We start from the raw sequence: 19,738 nt of genomic DNA, 5'->3' as shown, positions 1-19,738 counted from the left end.
AGCATCCATTCCTCCTTGTAAAAAGAAACCGTCGCTCCCCTGGGAGTATTGAAAAAGACTATCTCTTCCTCCCTCGGGAGTATTTGTAAGGAGCAAGTGTCACTCCCATAGGAGTATTGACCAAGAGCATCCGTTCCTCCCTTTAGGAGTTTAGGAAAGGAGCAACGGCTGCTCTTTAGAGGAGTAATTGAATAGAGTAACTGTCGCTCCCTTGGGGGTATTGAAGAAGACTATCTGTTCCTCCCTTCAGGAGTATTGGAAAAGAGTAACCGTCCCTCCCGTGGGAGTATCGAAAAAGACTATCCGTTCCTCCTTTGAGGAGTATCGAGAAAGAGTAACCGTTGCTCCCGTGGGAGTTTTCACAAAGAGCATCCGTTGCTCCAGTCAGTTACTCCCTGAAGGAGCAAGTTCTACGGGGAGTAACGGTTCGTCCCGTCGCAGTTACCCCCAAAAAGGAGTAATGGGTGTGGCAGGTTAGTTACTCCCCTAAAGGAGTAACCTCGACCCCCCATTTCCTCCTTTACTTTTTAGAGTGTGGTGAGGACAGCAGGACTAAGCCTATGCAGGGTTGCTAGGTATTCACAGAACGAATCGCCAAATTATGGTGCAATAATAGCCCAAAAGTAGCCAAACGTAGACCGTAAATATAGCCCAAAGTAGCCAAAGACAATAAATCCAGAGAAAATGTTTTGATTTATTATTTATTGATACAGGGCAAGTTTATACGTGAAGAAAGGTAACATATAATATATTAACAGAGATCAAACAAGTGTGTAACGAGTCCAAGCAAAATAATTTGGTTCCATGACAAACTTCATGTAACCAAAACTTCATGTCAGCGGCAGACATGAAGAGGCTATACACGATTAAAAAATTATACAAAAATAAAACAAGTACAAACAAAATAAACCACCTAAAAATCTGGTTACACATGCAAACTTGTTGAGCAGCAAAATAAATAAATAAATAAATAAAGACTGTTGCTGCTTAGAGAGGTTATGCATGAACTAAATGAATTTAACAAATTAATCAAACAAAAATAAAAGTACAAGCAATACATGTATAACAACTTAAAAATGTGGTTGCATGTACAATCTTGCCAAGTGGCAAAAAAAAAAAAAAAAGAGTATTGCTGCTTAAAGAGAGGTTATACATGAACGGCAAAATGAAAAGACTATGCACATTACGAACAAATCGAAGATCCCTAGGTTTCAGAACCAATGGCCGAGCATGGGTACATTGCTGGTATTAAAACGTTCAAAAACGAGAAGATATGACGGTACAAACTTCTTGCAGCACTGCATCACACTCCACAGACTGAATTTGACGAACAAGATATTTTCAAGCGTTTCCAAATTCATTCGGCTTCTGACTCACTCTACAGAGAATGCATTGGACAATGGCAGCGTCAGAAGATACACGGCCAGTTGTTGCGAGAGCAAAGGAAATAATGGAGGTAGTACCAGCGCAATTTTTTACGCCCTGAACATTCTTCTAGAACTCCGTCACGGAGCCTTCACGAGGCTCATCCAGCCTACACCGAAGAAGGCCATACTCGCACTCAATTATGGCTACATCAGATAGCTTGATACAGCGCACAGCCTTGCGTAGGAACTGGACAAAAAAACTTGCTAATGCTGCTGTGGTGCAACAGGTTTAGATAGCTTAGCAATAGCACGTTTCACGGCAAACGCTTCATGACGCTCCTTATGCATGCAACCGAAAATGTTCGACACCATTCTAGGAGGGCACTTTTCTAGTCCTCACTAAGAGACAACTTCTCCAGTGAGTCGTGAAAAGCAGTTCCCACGTTGCAAGCTCAAACATGCGGCAAATGGTCTTCCCAATCGGCATCGAGCGATGCGCAGTCTGGAAGCACGACCCACTGAAGCAAGCGCTTGAACAAAGGCACTCAGATCCATATACAGTTTTGCAGGGTCACGATCATCACCCTGAAATATTTTGTTTGTCCTGTCAAACTCATTCATAATCGGGCTCAGGAACTGAACGTGCAAAAAATTTTCGACATCATTCAACATTTCGGAGAGCATTCTCACATGACAGCAGCGCTAAGTTGCTTTTACGACATTGAAGTGAGTTTTCAGCTCAAGCCACTGGTCTAAAACAGCTCGGAGAGCTCTGGCTGTGCTGTGCCAACGCTGCACACACAGCAACTAACTTTTTGTGGACAGTTCCAGAACGAATGGCCCCATAAGTGCCCTTATAGGGCTGTTGCCTCTTTGGATTATGGGACAACCAGTTTCCGGCACAAGGTAGTCTTATCTGTAAAGGCAATACGTCCACAGCCTCACTGTATGCAAGCTGCAGAGAGGGGCAGACAGATTTGGCCAACACCAGGTTTGGGTTAACTTACCTTACTCTTGAGTATCGGCTATTTGTACTGCCCGCACATCAAGCTAGCTCCGTCACTTCTGATACCAACACAGTCTGTAATCGGCAAATGTCACTTATCAAGAAACTCTTTCAACTGAATGTATGTAAAGCCCACTAGCCAAGAAGTCGAAAACCCAACCAGTCCAAGAAACGCTATAACAAAGGTGCTTTTCTTGTACAAGTAGTACATTACAACAGTAACTTCTTTTTCGGAGGGCACGTCCGTACTTTCATCTAAGATCAAAGAAAACTTGCAACCCTTAATGTCATTTAGTAGCATCTGCACGTCGGCCCAAGAAGCTTATTTATGAGCGCTGTGCACTTTGTCCGTCCCACTGATAGCGAGAAGGCTACACTAGAGTCTTTAAAGCGGTCATGAATGAGCGGCGTCAAGTGGTCAGCCATGACGAAAAAGCTGTGGACGGCGATGTGCACAGCCAAACGTAGCTTGGCAATCTTGACATCCTTGCTGCTGCTGATGGCCCTTGCTTGTGATGCGACGAACTTCGCTAAAGGCATCTGTCCAGCTGATGCCGATCGGGTGCACATGTTTCTTCCGTCCTTCGCTGTAGTTATGTGCACCTTTAAATCCTGCATGTGTGCTCGTAGATCAACGTTGCAAGCGGTGCGGTGGGCCATTTCGCCTGAGCGAGATGGTGCAAGCCAGTCTATAACAGAAGCCCAAAGCCATGGTGCTCGTGGCGCCATCTGATTTCAATTGCACAAACCAGCTGCGAAAAATCATCTATATCGCTTTCCGCAGCATTCAGTATAGGTTCACTGTGGTGGTTATAAACTCCCATATATCAATAGTACTGCCACGTGTTGCACCATTTACTCGCATTACATTTACTGGACCAGTTATGAAATCAATACGCCATTGATTTCACAGCCTGTTCCAGACATGCAAAAGAAGTCAAAGCTTAAGAGTTTCTGCAGCTGTGATGCTCTAGAGACCTCAGTTCAAGATCAGAAACTGACCTGGCAATTGATTGTGAGGTTGACGCAAGCAATGCAGCAAAGCTAAACTCCCATTTGACAAAATCTACCGGCGCACGGAGTGGTACAAATCTCAACTCACGAGTGCATGCCTCTCCTCTTGTGGTCCGTGGTAGAGCACCACCGAGAGTGACGGAGTGAAGCGCTGAAGCTCGTTGAGCCAGTTGGGCAGGGTGGACAGTGGCGCCACCACGAGGTAAGGGCCCGGCAGACCGCTCTCAACGAGCGAGGCAATCAGGGCAATCACCTGGACCGTCTTGCCCAGACCCATCTCGTCCGCCAGGATGCCGTTGACACCATTCTCGTACAAGACCTGGTCACGCGCAACAAGCAACCAATGCACTTAACAAACGAATTTCGCAAGATTAACACACGCACCTTTTGTCAGAAAGATGCACTAAGATATCCTGCTCAAGTTAGCTCTCATTATTAAATGGGATGCTATGATGTGGAGAGCCCACATATTTTTTTTTTGAGGTACTACAGTTAAATTCTGAATGGTGGCATCTCCAAATAAACAGAGAAAGCAGCAGTCGCCTCAAATTCTTTGTTGTCAAAACTTTTTATTGGCCTCAACACCAAAGAAAAGGTGCGACATGACATGACACACTGGCCATGTTGAAGCTGCTTCTAATTCGGCTCCGCATGAATTGGGCATTACATCTGACAGGACATGAAATGCCCAATTCAATCAGTTTAACTTGACCACAACTTTTCTTTGAACTTCTGGAGATGCAGAGCACGGCAAAGTAATTTCACGGCACACTCACCTTGAGCCACTGGTACCCTTCGACCTGGTACGACCTCATGACTCCTCCTGTGAACAGGGCTGGCTGGCCCTCAGGGCAGTCTGGGTTGTGGGGGCCACTTGATGGGTGGGCGGGAGACCCTTCCTGCCAGACAAGATGATAAGAAAGGAGGCAATGTAGAGACAAACTTCTTGTCTTCGTCTTTTTCTTGCGCAACTTTTACGCCATTATGAATGTAGAGACAGTGCTACACTTCAATGTCACATTGAACAAAAAAGTGAACTTGCATGTGGATAAGAACAGGCAGTGCTAGAAAACATTCCCGGCATCAATCAATCAATCAACCAACCAAGATTTCATTAGCTCTAGGAAGAGGAAATAAAAAAAGAAGCTTGCAAAAAAAAAAAAAACTGTTGCCAACGAGCCTGCGGCGCTAACCTCGTCAACTACTTTCTGGGATTAGCACCACCATGACAGAGTACAGTACACTCAAACCTCATTATAACGAAGTTACACCTTACATGAAAATAACTTCGTTATATCCGAAAATTCGTTATAAACATATATTCTTAACACTGTATGCATTGCAAGACTTTTTTCATTTACTTCGTTATGACCAATATTTCGTTATATCGAGGTTTCAGTGTAGAACCCCGCTGATAATGTTTTTCATGGGACCGTAAAAAATAAAATGTAAGAGCCAAGAAACAGGGGAAAAATGAGAAATTAGAGTCGTGGTGAGAAGCAGACAATTTTATTTCAAACCTTTCGCTTGAAAAAATCGTGCAGCGTCGCCTGGCGCATTTTCTCACACCCGGAAGGCATCTCTAAAGCACCTGCAGTGCCATGGGGCTTTCGGCTTCGTCAGTGCACACAAATCTCCGCAACAAATGTCATGTTGTTACGGCCAATGAAGCCATTGGCTCCGCAAACAGGACGACTCCGGGCAACAAAAACTACCGTATTTACTCAAATCTAACGCGAACCTTTTTTTCGGTAAAACGAGTCCAAAAATCGCATGCGCGTTAGAATCGAGTACCGAAAAAAAAAAAAAAAGAAACTGTTATCATATTGCCATCGGCATTTCAAAATGGCCGCCCCCTACGCGTCTCGGCCATTGTTTCAGTTTGTACGTGTGCTGAGGAGCTCGTCATCCCGTTCTGCGTTCGCATCGACGGCGTGGAAGTGCCGAATCCAAATACTCGACGAGTGCACCATGATGCCGCATTTAAAAGAAAAGTTATTACATGTGCAGAGACGGACGGAAATTGGGCCGCATCGCGGTCGTTCGGAGTTCCCGAAACGTGCGGGCGAGACTGGAGCAAACAGAAGAAGATTTTTTACAGCAAAGCCTCGTGGAAAGGTTTCAGTGGACCAAAGCAGGACCGGTTTTCCAAAACCGAAGAGCGTTTACAGCGACAAGGTGTTGTCTGATAGCGACGAGGACTGATCCATTATGCGACTCGTATCGCCGCCGTAGTGGTGACAGTTTAGTGGCAAGGCCCGCTGTTTGACTTTGTTTTATTTTTTTAAACTTTAGTTCTTTAAAACCCAAATACTTGTTCTTCGGAATGTGCGAAGGTTGACTCCTACGGACTTTTTTTTGTTCTTTTCTCTCACGAAAAATGGGTGCGCTTTTTTTTTTTTTGTCGCGGAAAACGAGTGCGCGTTACAATCGAGGGCGCGGTAGAATCGAGTTAATACGGTAACCTCAAAGTCTGTACTTTTGTTGAATGCAACAAGACCAATTTTTAGCACCCAAACACGTCAGACACCATATGTTTAGATGAAAAATACACATCTTGGAGGTCGTGTTTCGAGTAGCGGGACTTAAAAATACACAGACGTTGCCCTCACCGCTTCTGGTGGCCAATTCAATTGTCAAGCCACCAAGTGGACCAAGCCAAGCCACGTGTGGCCGTCTTGGAGGGCCGGTTCACAATGTACCATGCGGGAATGGTCCCACAGTTGTAACGTAACAGCGGGGTTCCCATTGCATGGTATCCTATGGGAGCTATGTTGGCGCCGGTCAAAAACAACGTAACAGTCAGGAAAACACAGCACCCGGGAACGTAACAGTGGGGTTCTACTGTACTTAGTCAGCCAATCAGACCACAGCAATGCGCTTTGAAAAATGTGCTTTACAAGTTGTCTCCCTGACTTGAGTGAGTCTCTGTAAGCAAGTACTAACTGAATGCCATGTGAACTAACCTGAGAAGACGGTGGAGAAGCAGCCGCAGGGTCCAGCAGAGCCGACTTGGCCTTGGTTCCTTTGAAGAAACAAAAGTGGCGGCAAAAAAAAGATTAATAATCACCAATCTTTTTCAGGTCGCACTAAAGGCAGCAAAACCTCACAAGAGCAGGTCCCTACATGCGGCTCATGCATTTCATGCACACTCCCATTTTTAACAGCGAAGCTGTTGTAGCTCGCGGTAGTCTGTGTAGTGATGAGAAAAACTCAGGTGGGTATGCGCCACAGGGATTAGACAAGCCCCACTACTGAGTACAGCAGGTGCAAGCATACAGCAGGTGCAGCAGGTGCAAGGTACAGCAGGTGCAAGGTGCAACAATAACTCTGCTTGGCGAAGGGGGAGCACATGAAAGAGAGAGAGAGAGAAGGAAAAAGACAAAGACAGAAAAAGTGGGACAGAAAGAAAGAGAAAAAAAAAAGACAAAAAAAGACAAAAAAAACAGAAATAAGGAGAAACAAAGTGAGAGAACGAAGCAGAAAGAGAGAGAAAGAAATCGAGAGAAAAAATAGAAACAAACAGATACAAAAAAGAGATACAAGGAAGATAAAGAGAAGGAAGAAAGAAAAAAAAGGAGAAAAAAAAGGAAGGCCATCCAGCTGCACTCTTCCTTCAGGCTTGGCACTAGTGCAAAGCTGCCATAATTTTTTTTCCCTGTCCCTATCCGATTTTCACGCACAGGGGTGATGAAACAAAGTGCAAACAGTGCAGCCCATTAGTGCTCCGCTGTTTGCATTTTTGTCCCCAAGCTCTCCTTGAATGCATCATATTGTCCTTGAATGTGTCGTAGATGACTCTAGCATCTTTATACACTAAAAGCTCGTTAATTCGAACTCGGTCAATTCGAACTGACGCACTGGTCCCGGCACAGACCTGTGTATTTCTATGGGGGAAAACTTCGAATGTGTTAGTATCCACAACGGTTAGTTCGAACTGGGAGCCCCTGGTTTTCATCCCTCCTCGCAGAAGTCGGCCCAGAGTGATCACAATGTGTTGCAAAACCAAACTAAACCAAACGAAGTTTACTAGAGATGCAAAACAACGAAACAGCAGAATTTTTCAGCAGGTGAGAATTCGGACACTGCGCTGGAGTTCTTGGGCAAGCCACAAACAATGGTCGTGGAGTCTCGACGGAAGAAACACAAGCAAATGCTAATTACTGATTATTTTATTTTTTATTTCGTTAACTCTGCCATTAAATGAACGTGTTTTGGAGCATAAAAAAGCCGGCAGATCCCACGCATTGTGGGAATCGATGTAATGGGAAGCAGCCAGCAAAGAGCTGCACACATCGTCTTGTATGTCATTGAGGAAAATGCGTGTCATGGCTTTCATGTTAACTCCTATTATTTATGTTCGTCACACAGTAGCGTCGCGCAATACCAACTTCGGGGTCGATCAAGCTAGAGAAACGGCCGCCAGCGCCCCATGAGCGTGGCACGCAAGTCATGCTGTACATGACATACGTGTCATGACTTTCATGTTAAGTCGTGTTATTTATGTTCCTGACACGGTCACGTCGCAAGATACCAATTTTGGTGTATATCAAGCTAGCGAAACGGCCGCCAGCACCCCATGAGCGTGGCACGTAAATCATGCTGTACACGACATGCGTGTCATGATTTTCATGTTAACTCGAGTTTTTATGTTCGTCACACAGTCACGTCGCGCAATACCAATTCCCGGGTAGATCAAGCTAGCGAAACGGCCGTCAGCGCGCCATGATCGTGGCACGTAAGTCATGCTGTACATGACATGCGTGTCATGATTTTCATGTTAACTCGAGTTTTTATGTTCGTCACACAGTCACGTCGCGCAATACCAATTCCCGGGTAGATCAAGCTAGCGAAACGGCCGCCAGAGCGCCATGATCGTGGCACGTAAGTCATGCTGTACATGACATGCGTGTCATGATTTTCATGTTAACTCGTGTTATTTATGTTCATTACACAGTCACGTCACAATATACCAATTTTGGTGTATATCAAGCTAGCGAAACTGCCGCCAGCGCTCCATGAGCGTGGCACGTAAGTCATGCTGTACATGACATGCGTGTCATGATTTTCATGTTAACTCGAGTTTTTATGTTCGTCACACAGTCACGTCGCGCAATACCAATTCCCGGGTAGATCAAGCTAGCGAAACGGCCGCCAGCGCGCCATGATCGTGGCACGTAAGTCATGCTGTACATGACATGCGTGTCATGACTGTCATGTTAACTCGTGTTTTTATGTTCGTCACACAGTCACGTCGCGCAATACCAATTTCGTGGTAGATCAAGCTAGCGAAACGGCCGCCAGCGCTCCATGAGCGTGGCACGGAAGTCATGCCGTACATGACATGCGTGTCATGATTTTCATGTTAACTCGTGTTATTTATGTTCATTACACAGTCACGTCACAAGATACCAATTTTGGTGTATATCAAGCTAGCGAAACGGCCGCCAGCACCCCATGAGCGTGGCACGTAAATCATGCTGTACATGACATGCGTGTCATGATTTTCATGTTAACTCGAGTTTTTATGTTCGTCACACAGTCACGTCGCGCAATACCAATTCCCGGGTAGATCAAGCTAGCGAAACGGCCGGCAGCGCGCCATGATCGTGGCACGTAAGTCATGCTGTACATGACATGCGTGTCATGACTGTCATGTTAACTCGTGTTTTTATGTTTGTCGCACAGTCACGTCGCGCAATACCAATTTCGGGGTAGATCAAGCTAGCGAAACTGCCGCCAGCGCTCCATGAGCGTGGCACGTAAGTCATGCTGTACATGACATGCGTGTCATGATTTTCATGTTAACTCGTGTTATTTATGTTCATTACACAGTCACGTCACAAGATACCAATTTTGGTGTATATCAAGCTAGCGAAACTGCTGCCAGCGCTCCATGAGCGTGGCACGTAAGTCATGCTGTACATGACATGCGTGTCATGATTTTCATGTTAACTCGAGTTTTTATGTTCGTCACACAGTCACGTCGCGCAATACCAATTTCGGGGTAGATCAAGCTAGCGAAACTGCCGCCAGCGCCCCATGAGCGTGCCACGTAAGTCATACTGTACATGACATGCGTGTCATGATTTTCATGTTATCTCGTGTTATTTGTGTTCGTTACATGGTCACGTCGCAAGATACCAATTTTGGTGTATATAAAGCTAGCGAAACGGCCGCCAGCGCACCATGAGCGTGGCACGTAAATCATGCTGTGCATGACCTGCGTGTCATGATTTTCATGTTAACTCCTGTTATTTATGTTCGTCACACAGTCACATCGCAAGATACCAATTTTGGTGTATATCAAACTAGCGAAACGGCCGCCAGCGCACCATGAGCGTAGCATGTAAATCATGCTGTACATGACATGCGTGTCACGATTTTCATGTTATGACTTGTCATTTATGTTCGTCATACAGTAATGTTATGCCATACCAATTTTGGTGCACATTCGATGAACCAAGCGACCAGGAGAGCACGAAGTCGTAGGCGGCTAGATAGATAGATAGATAGATACGCTCAAAGTCGCAGAAGTTCGCTAAGAAATGCTTCGCATTTAATAACATCATATTTCGACATTAAAGCTCATAGCTCACATGCATGCATGTCGGTGCTTGTTTCTGTTGTATCGCTGACTGATCAATTAATTCTGTTTGCTATTAGAGCTCCAAGAACTTAATTTACGAGATCACCTGCCACAAATGTGTAGTTGCGCCTAGTTCATGACAACAAGTCCAAAGGTGGCTTCTTTGTGTTCTGCCGACACAGTGTGGTACAATGTCCATTCATTCAAGCACCCGCCCACTAATTCGAACTCCGCTCAATTCAAACAATCTTATAGTCCCATTCAAGTTTATTTTAACAAGCTTTTACTGTATTACCAGCCAGCCAAAACAAATGTGAACTGCAGAGTGCGCAGATGCACCACTGCTCGAATTTATTTTTATCACAGTAGCACACATACAGAACACATAAAGGTGTTCCATGTCCACACTGTGACTGTGCCCGCTCACCACAATGGCAGTGATAATGATTATGATGATAATCATAATAATGACAATGATGAACAAACACGAACTAGTTGGTTACAACTCCGTTGTGGAACATGACCAACCAGTGCCAAATGCAAAGGGAGAGAAGAAAAAAAAAATGTAAAAGCAAAACAAGTCCCCAACCTTGACTGGTAGTTTTTACTAGGCTTGTGCGAATATTCGAGCACTTCGAATATTCGAACGAATAATTCAGTATTCGAATTCACTTCGATTCGAATTTAAATTATTGAAAATTTCGAAGTACAGTAAAACCTCGATAATTCGAAGGCCGCCGGACCGCGAAAATTCTTCGAATTAAGCGAATTTTCAAATTAACCGAAATGAAGAAAAAAAAGCAAACAAGCGCTACAAGATGAAATCACATTTATTTTCTTTGCGAGAAAAAGGTTATTTGAAATAATCGGTGATACTGGACTGCTTATTGTGGTAGTTCGCCGCCCTAAGTGCCATGTTCTCAATCAAACCTGCTCACAATACTCAGCATTTCACTGTCACCACCGCTGCACTCGACAAAGCTGCGGAAGGTGTTCGCGGCATCGACAACTGAAGCCAAAGCGGGCGCGCGGGCCGGCTCGTTATAGTCACCATCATCGCCGACTAGCCCAGTGTCGACGACGTCCTCGTATACATCAGCATACGATGTTTGGACACCCGCCTCAACACTGGAATACTCCACGAAGCCTAGTCCCTCGCCGTCGCCAAAGTCGGTGATCCGGGCGCACATCGAGTCTCCCTCGTCGTCTAGACTGGACGAGCTGCAATCTTCATCAAGATCTTCGCCACCTTGTTTGCGGAACCCGGCATGTTCAAAACAGCGCCTGATCACCTTTGACTCCAACTCCTTCCAGGCAAAGGCAATTAAACAGATCGCACCAAGCAGATCGATGTGGTATTGCTTTCCACTGTCGTAGCAAAGCAGAACCCGCTTCAACAGGTGGTGGCGGTAAATCTTCCTCGTTTGCAGGATCACCCCTTGGTCCATCGGCTGCGATATGGCCATAGTATTTGCAGGGAGGAAGACTATCTTGACGGCTTCCAGGTTTCTGATGTCCCCGAGGGCCGGGCAATTATCGATAACAAAGAGCACTTTCCGCCCTTCGGCGGCAAACTTCAGGTCGAGGAACCGCACGTATTCCTCGAATATCGCCGCCGTCATCCAGGCCTTCTTGTTATGTCTGTACATGATGACATCCCTCGAAGGAAGGCGCGCGTTCTTAAAGCACCTAGGCTTACCCGCTCGGCCGATTACGAGCAGTGGAAGCTTGTCGTTCCCGGACATGTTCGCGCCGAACAAAATGGATATTCTCTCCTTGGGCTGCTTTCTCCCCGAGACAGTGGTGTCCTTGGCAGCAAATGTTTTCGTGGGAAGCATCTTGTAGAGCAAGGCTGCCTCATCCAAGTTGTAGACGTCGTCCTCTCCAAACTCCTGAAGCAGCGGTGCCAGCGTACGCATCTGCCAGTCGTCAACGACGTTCGTGTCGGCGCTGCCGCTTTCCCCGCACACGGTCAAGTATGTAAGGTTATTTCGCTCTTTAAATCGGGCGAACCAACCATTACTGCACTTGAAGCCTTTGTGGCCAAGGTGCAGTGCCAGGTCATCGGCCTTCTCCCGAAGGATGGTGCCGTTCACGGGAAGATGAGCTGCGTTTGCGTGCTGCAGCCACTTCATCAAAGCGACCTCAACGTCCAGGTACGATGGGAAGCGAATCCTTGATCGCTTTGACGAATGAGTTTTCCCATATGCCTCGAGCAACTTTTCTTTGTTCTTCAAGATGGTCGAGAGCGTCGACAAGGGCATCTTGTGCTTTTCGGCGAGTTGGGTCTTCGTGCACGTCGACTTCTCAGCCTCCTTGATTAAGGACACCTTCTCCCGCAGCATCAGCGTCTTGTACTTCGGCATCGTGAGTCCAACAAGCGGTCAGGACTTCGCACGCAGCAAATGCAGGCGTAGGCGGCGAAGTAAACAAGACTAATGCAAGATGGCGAATGGTCCAAGCACGCGAGCTACGTGAAAAACGCGAAACGGAAAACGCATTTTAACCCGTTTCCGGTACTCCAACTACTATGACCTCCGAGATAAGCGTCGCCGGAAGGCTGTTTCACGTCCGTTGCTGCCGGCGGGAATTACGAATTATCCGGATGAAACCCCGCGGGCTGTTCAAATAATCCGGTAAAATTTGCATTGACAAACACGGGACCATAGAAGTTCTTCGAATTAACCGAAATTTCGAATTATCCGAGTTCGAATTAGCGAGGTTTTACTGTATTTGAAATGAATGAATAGGTGTATATTAGTCCGCTTATAACCCCCCCTGTAAAGGTGGTTTCACTGCAGTGGAGGGGTGCTATACCGTGAATACACCTTTCCAGGAAAAATCCGCATTGTCAGTTTGTAACCTCCTGTAAAGGTAGTTTCACTGCAGTGAAGGGGTGCTATACCGTGAATACAACTTTCCAGGAAAAATCCACACTGCTGCGAAGCCTCACTTCAAGGTTAAATTAACATATTACCCTCACATCGATTCATCATTTTTGAAGTTTAAAAACTTGTTATACCGGCTTATATGCTCCAAGTATAGTAAATTTTAAAACGCGACATATTTTAAAGGTTTGCATTCTACCGAAAGCCAAATCCTGCTATACTATTCAAAGTTGCTTCCACTTCCTTTGAAACAGAAAGAATGAAATTTGCACATGCCTTGTTACAATTAAAAAAACGTTGTGCAGGTTGGTTGGGTCATGACAAATATGCTTATTTTTCTTTATAATATGTGATATATACTATTTGAATTCGATTCGAAATTATTCGACCAAAATCACTATTCGCTTCGAACCTAAAATTTACTACAGTAAAACCTCGTTAATTCGAAGGCCTCGGGACCGAGAAAAATATCCCAATTAAGCGGGAGTCCCAATTATCCGAAACAACGCGAAATCAAAGAAATCAGCCAGAAAACGTGATGTACGGAAGTCACACCTTTATTGTGGCAAGTCAGCCTACTTGGAGAAAAATTCCTCCATGCGTGACTGACGCGTTCGGTAGTTCCCAGCACTGAAAGTCAGATTTTCCAGCCTGTCAATGAGGCGCAGCATCTCAGCCTCGCCGCCATTGCACTCGACGAAGCTGCGCACAACACTCAAGGCATCGATGACATCCCCCAAAGGGGGTGCTCGGGAGGGCTCGTCATTGCTGTCAACATTAGAGGCCGAATCGGTCGATCTCGCAGCTATCTCGCTGTCGATGTCGGCGTAACACGTCTGCACTGTGCACTCGACATTTGCGTACTCGGAGAATCCGATTGGAGTGCACTCCTCGTCCGCGTGCAAAGCCTCATATCGAACGCAGAGAGTCTCCCCTTCTTCATCAAACGGGCAAGTGACAGCGGTGACAGCAAACTCAGCGGAGGTTGCCTCTTCTTTCACAAAACCGGCATGCTCAAAACACCGTCGAATAACGGTGGCCTCCACCTGCCTCCATGCGTGAACAATGAGGCAAATACAGTAGAACCCCGCTGATACGTTTTTGAAGGGACCGTAGGAAATAAACGTAAGAGACGGGAAACGTAAGAGCCGAAAAACAGGAAAAACGGCAAATTATTTAGTGGTACAGAATTTTATTTCAATTCTTACGAGCAGCACGAAAATTGGCGCGCTCAGCCGCGATCTAGTCGATGGATAGAAACGCGGAGCTTAGGACGGCCTCATCCACAGAAATGTAATCAACGTATGTGATTTTTTTAACACCAACAGCTGTAGGAATGAAAGAACTAAGCACACGCAATCACGACCGGCGCGGCGAGTCCGACCGCGAACCGCACGCACGACCGTGCGAGCTCCAACCAGCTCGAACTCCTCCCGCTCTCCGACAAATAACGATGATGATGAGTCTACGCCAACGCGATGGCGGAAGTGAATGCCAATCTCGAAGGCCTTGCTTTCGCATGCAATTACGTCATACACGCCATGTTTGTGCAATACAAAACTCAAAGGCTATGCTTTTGTCAATAATAAATGCCAATCTCGAAGGCCTTGCTTTCGCGAGCAGTTACGTCATAGACGCCATCTTTGCAATTTGAATCTCGAAGGCCATGCTTTTGTTTGCATCAATTGAAAGATTCTGTTGCTTGCGCCTCTCATGCGGCTAATATTACGGTCAAACGAGGCCAAGCTGCGTGAAAATGCACCATGGCGGCTCTCTTTGGTTATCACTCGGTCGGTTCCGAGACGCACTTCGCGACGTATCATACGGGAACGGTCCGACAGTTACGACGTAACAGCGGGGTTCCCAATACATTGTATCCTATGGGAGCTATGCCGGGACCGGCGGAAAACGACGTAACAGCCGGGAAAACGCAGCAGTGAGGAACGTAACAGCGGGGTTCTACTGTACCACCGAGGAGGTCAATGTTATACTCCTTTCCGTTGTCATAGCAAAGGAGCATTCGCTTCAACAGATTGTAGCGATATATTTTCCTGGTATGGTGTATGACGCCCTGGTCCATCGGCTGCGATAGCGACGTCGCGTTCGGGGGTAGAAAGACCAGCCTGATTGCCTGCAGGTTCTGAATGTCGCCGTGAGCTGGGCAATTATCGACGACGAACAAAACGCTGCGCCCTGCGGCCGCAAACTTGCGGTCAAGGTGCCGCACGTATTCTTCAAAGAGTGCAGCCGTCATCCAAGCTTTCTTGTTGTTTTTATAGATCAGGTCATCCTTGGATGGCAGTCGTGCATTTTTGAAACAACGAGGCTTTTCTGTCTTCCCAATAACAAGCAGTGGCAGCTTGTGCTCACCGCACATGCTTGCACCAAACAAAACAGTGATTCTATCTTTGTTCTGTTTCCGCCCCTTAATGTCTGCCTCCTTCAAAGCGAACGTCTTCGTAGGCAACATTTTGTAGAACAGAGCAGCTTCATCAAGGTTGTAAACATCTGCTGCTTCGTACTTGGCGAGTAGTGGAGCCAAGGTGTGCTGCTTCCAGCCGTCGACAACAGACTGATCCGCGCTGCCACTCTCGCCACAAACAGTCACGAATGTCAGGTTGTTGCGCTCCTTAAATCGGCAAAACCATCCATTGCTGCATTTAAACTCAGAATGTCCAAGTTGCAGCCCAGCCAGCTGGTTGGCCTTCTCACGCAATATGGTCCCATTCACAGGAAGGTGTGCTGCGTTGGCTTTCTGCAGCCAGTCGATCAGAGCTGCTTCAACGTCGGCGTACGTAGGCGGGCGTACTCGTGTACGCTTTGACGAGTGCGTCTTGCTGTAAGCATCGAGAATTTTCTCCTTATTCTTGATGATGTTGCACAGCGTTGACAGAGGCACGTGGTGCTTTTCGGCGAGAGCCGTTTTCGACGCCGTCGACTTGCTGGCCTCTTCAATTAAGCACACTTTTTCGTGCAGGGACAAGCTCTTGTACTTCGGCATCTTCCTTCCAAGCACACCTCAATCAACTAATTCACAGGGAAGACACTCAAGCGGAGACAGGAGACAAATGGAGCAGTCGCACCGAATCGCACAATGCTCGCCAGCCGACATCCAAATGGCACAAAGACTCCACAAAACATTCACTTCGCTAGAGTGGCTAACATCGCTGTTGAGATGATGATGATCATGATCGCAACCGCACGCATCGCCGCCTGGCAATTGCTAAAACATGGCGTCTACGACGTATTTCCGGTAAAAAAAAACATGGCCTTCGAGATCCGTACATCAAAAAAAAAAAAATGCATGTTTTAGTTACAGCCTCCGAGATTCGCAACACCCTTTGCATATCTTGGAAGTCGCGGCCAAGTGTGCCAATTAACCGGGAAGTCGCAGACTGGCCGTACCAATTATCCGGTTAAATTTACATGTAAAAATTTGGGACCGCGCAAATAATACAAATTATCCGGGATTCCCAATTAACCGAGTACAAATTACCGAGGTTTTACTGTATTCGCACAAGCTTAGTTTTTACCAAGCCAAGGATACAACGCGCGCAGTTTTTAAAAAACGACCAATGCACAGAAAGAACGCAGACTATCTTTAATTTACTGTGCCAGTCAGCTGATTCATTGTGAGGACAAGAGCACTGTCTTTTTGTTGGGAGGAATAAAGACACTCATGCCCTTGTGACAATGCGAAGGAGCACGAACTGCGGCAGCACTGCTAGGATCCACTTATGAAAGAGACCAAGGACAATGTTGGAAGCCAGCGCACTGCTGCATGGCCACCTTGCTTCGTCCACGGTGCATTCACTACAGTTAAAAATATTTTACACCATCAAATCTCTGTCATACCCCGAGAGTTCGGCGAGGCCTTCCTCTTGCGGCTTGGCGCCTTGGAGGGCTCGGCACTGCTCTGCGGCGCTGCTTTCTTGGAGGACCTGCTGGAGGAGGCTCGGCTTGGCTGCAGCGTGAAGAAGAATGGTTCAAATGAATACCACCATAACAGAGCATTAAGACAACTCATTAGCAGAGCAATTAGCAGCGTTAACAGAGCATTAAAACAATGAATAATTGCCCCCAAGCTTTCACTGGTTTAATTGTCTGTTGGATTCACATACCTGCCAACCTGGTGACCTCAAAATTCAGGAGATTTGTAAAGCATCAGTGGTGGGATGGGGGAAGCGACGGAATAAAAGTGGTGTATCTATTGATTTACTGTTTCTCAGGTACGCAGCGACATCATAAACGCATGATTGCCATTGCCAGTAATGCTTGTAGATATCAATGATCATACTGGTCCTCATAATTATATGGCACATGCACGTGTGCGTAATTAAGGGACAGTCTGCTGTGTCTCCTGTGAACTAGTAGCCCCTTATCAATCTAAATGGCTTTTTGCATGACACCAGTGTACTATGGCGAAAGTTACTTAAATGATCCACACCAACAGAAAATTTAAGAACCGATGTCCTTAGTTATTTTCTTTTCATGGTGGCGCTAGCACTGCTTTTCAGGAGATTTATGGTCGTGTCTGTACAATTGGAAAGACTGCTCACAATTCAGGAGTCCCCCAGGCAAATCGGGAGAGTTGGCAGGTATGGATCCATTTGGCTGTGCCTAACAAAGGAACGAGCCCCTCGAAAAAGTTCCTTCATCCATTCATAACGGAGCATGGCACACATATACAATAACTGTTGCCATTGGCATCGCCAAAACCATGTTTGAGGCCACAGAGCTTCCTACAAAAATAACTATAACTATAAATACGAAAACGACTAAAAATACCAACCTGCTTGCAGCTATGTGTGCAGCTACTAAAGAAAGTATCGCCAGCCTCCACAACATTGCACCATGTGGCGAAACATAAAATAAGCATTACACAAACTGGGATGGTATTCTAGGGTAATCACCATTGGGGATAGTTACCCCTTCACGACATCTCACAAAACACGACCCTGAACAGATCAAAAGTACAAGGCCAACAGTGCTGCTCTCAGCACTGCACAAACATAGAAAGCTTGACACAACGTGAGAAATGCTGTTGGTGGCATCCGCCAAAGCATCTGGTGTCAAGTCGCATGGTCTCTTGCAAAACCAAGTGACCAAGTGCCTTGTAATGCTCTGCCCTAATTGTTCAGTGGCAATGGGTCTGTGGTCTGTAATATACTGTGTATACACTCGTTTAATGGCTGCATCAGTGTAAAAGCCACATCCAGAAATTTGTAAAAAAAGACCTGCCACAAAAATGCATTTAAATATCACCCATGCACCAGCACCCTTAAGTTTTTAGAAGATTGACAGTGCCATCTGTAGTGTGGCGGAAAATTACGACGCCTCTTTTGTTTCAACTACGTAGTTTCGATGGCAATGCAGCGTGTGAAAGCACTCGACATTGCATGGAACAGGGAGGTTCTGGCCAGCAATGAACGTGTACTCACGGAGAACACAAGTACTATCTGCTCTCTAAAATTGGAAACGCTGACCAAACCTAGGTCTAAAATGACGCACGTGATGGAGCGATAAAAGATGCGAAGGGGAAGAAGGGGAAAGAAAAAGGAGTGTCCACGTTCTTAGAATTGGAGCTGAAAGACAGCAAAGCATAGTCATGCTTTGCATCGCTATGGATGAGCACGAACTACCGCTGTAGAGCGCAGACCTGGTGCCATGAAATACTAACATCACATGCATCATGCTTCCTGTCACGCAACAGCCAGCGCCAAGCCATTAACGCTAGAAACTGAATAACCCAGCCACACCATCGCCCACGAAGAGATGGACAAAGTCAGTGATGCTACCGAGGACTTCTGATTTGGAGCAATTTTTGGAGCAGCAAAATTTCTGTACTGGAGCACTTTGGAGCAGCAAAATTGTCATCTTGGAGCACTTTGGAGCAGATAATTTTGCATCTGGGAGCACTTTGGAGCAGCGAATTTTACATCCTGGAGTGCAATACAGAAGCATATTGCATTAACATTCAAGCACCTGAGTATTATTATGGGGCACTTATGAAGGCTAGAAATATTTCGATTCATTGCAAATCTCATGGAAAAAATCATCAGGAGCATAGGCGTGCGCACGGGGGGGGGGGGGGGGGGGCAGGGGGGACGCCCTCCCCCTAATCACCTAAGGGGGGTAAAAGCTCGCGAGCGCTGGCGACGAACGCGGCTGAAGCGGAGATTAAACTAGCCGGCTGTCTGTCTCCGCCGCACGGACAGGGCATGAGATAACATCTTCCCGCGTGCGCGCCTGCCGTCGATTGCTCATCAAACAGAGAGGAAACACCCCGCCAGTCTTTCATAGGAGCATGAAGGGAGGCCAGGGGAGCGGAAGGGGGGGGGGGACCGCATCGTTGGAAGGGCGCAGACGCTTGCGCGCGCGCTATCTCGAGGCATCAGGAGACGGCTCGTAAACTTGCTGTGCTCTCAACGCTTACTTCGCGTTTAGAGAACTCAGAGCAAGAAAACGCTTCGGTTCCTGGAGGGACCATATTCCCTTAAACCAGCGTTTTGTTGAGTTACGCGAGATCGGATCCAAAAGAGTTAGCTGCTAGTCTTACTTCGTTTCACAATACAATTTTTTGGTATCGCATTCATTGCTTTGCTCTTAAGCGAAACTGAGTTTTTTTAACCGTTAGCTATTGACCCCCGAAAGCGAGGGACGGACGTGTAACATGGCGTAGCCGCTTCACTGTGGGCCGTCAGCGACGGGCCCACTACTGACAGCTGTGCATTTGCCGCTGCTCCGACCAGGAGATATGATTTTACTAATGAGATGACATTTTTAAAAAAAGCCAGCAAAATATTCGAATTGGAACCCTAGCACGTGAGCTCGAAACGGCAGGGCCTTTTAGGGGGTATTTACCGCAGAGTGG

General features: G+C 46.5%; 1 protein-coding gene across 1 annotated transcript in view; it reads right to left on the bottom strand.

The window, feature by feature from the left end:
* LOC119399496 (lymphoid-specific helicase) overlaps positions 1–19,738 on the bottom strand; it is an 85,402-nt gene that overhangs the window by 56,735 nt on the left and 8,929 nt on the right. The window contains exons 4-7 of the mRNA XM_049417413.1: positions 16,720–16,828; positions 6,354–6,412; positions 4,164–4,286; positions 3,476–3,706 (exon numbers count right to left, since the gene is read on the bottom strand). Of these exons, the coding sequence (XP_049273370.1) occupies positions 3,476–3,706; positions 4,164–4,286; positions 6,354–6,412; positions 16,720–16,828 (522 nt within the window). The remainder of the gene's footprint in view (positions 1–3,475; positions 3,707–4,163; positions 4,287–6,353; positions 6,413–16,719; positions 16,829–19,738) is intronic.

Source organism: Rhipicephalus sanguineus, chromosome 7 (assembly GCF_013339695.2).
Source record: "Rhipicephalus sanguineus isolate Rsan-2018 chromosome 7, BIME_Rsan_1.4, whole genome shotgun sequence".
Classification (NCBI taxonomy): Eukaryota; Metazoa; Arthropoda; class Arachnida; order Ixodida; family Ixodidae; genus Rhipicephalus; species Rhipicephalus sanguineus.
This window is presented reverse-complemented; position numbering and strand designations above follow the sequence as displayed.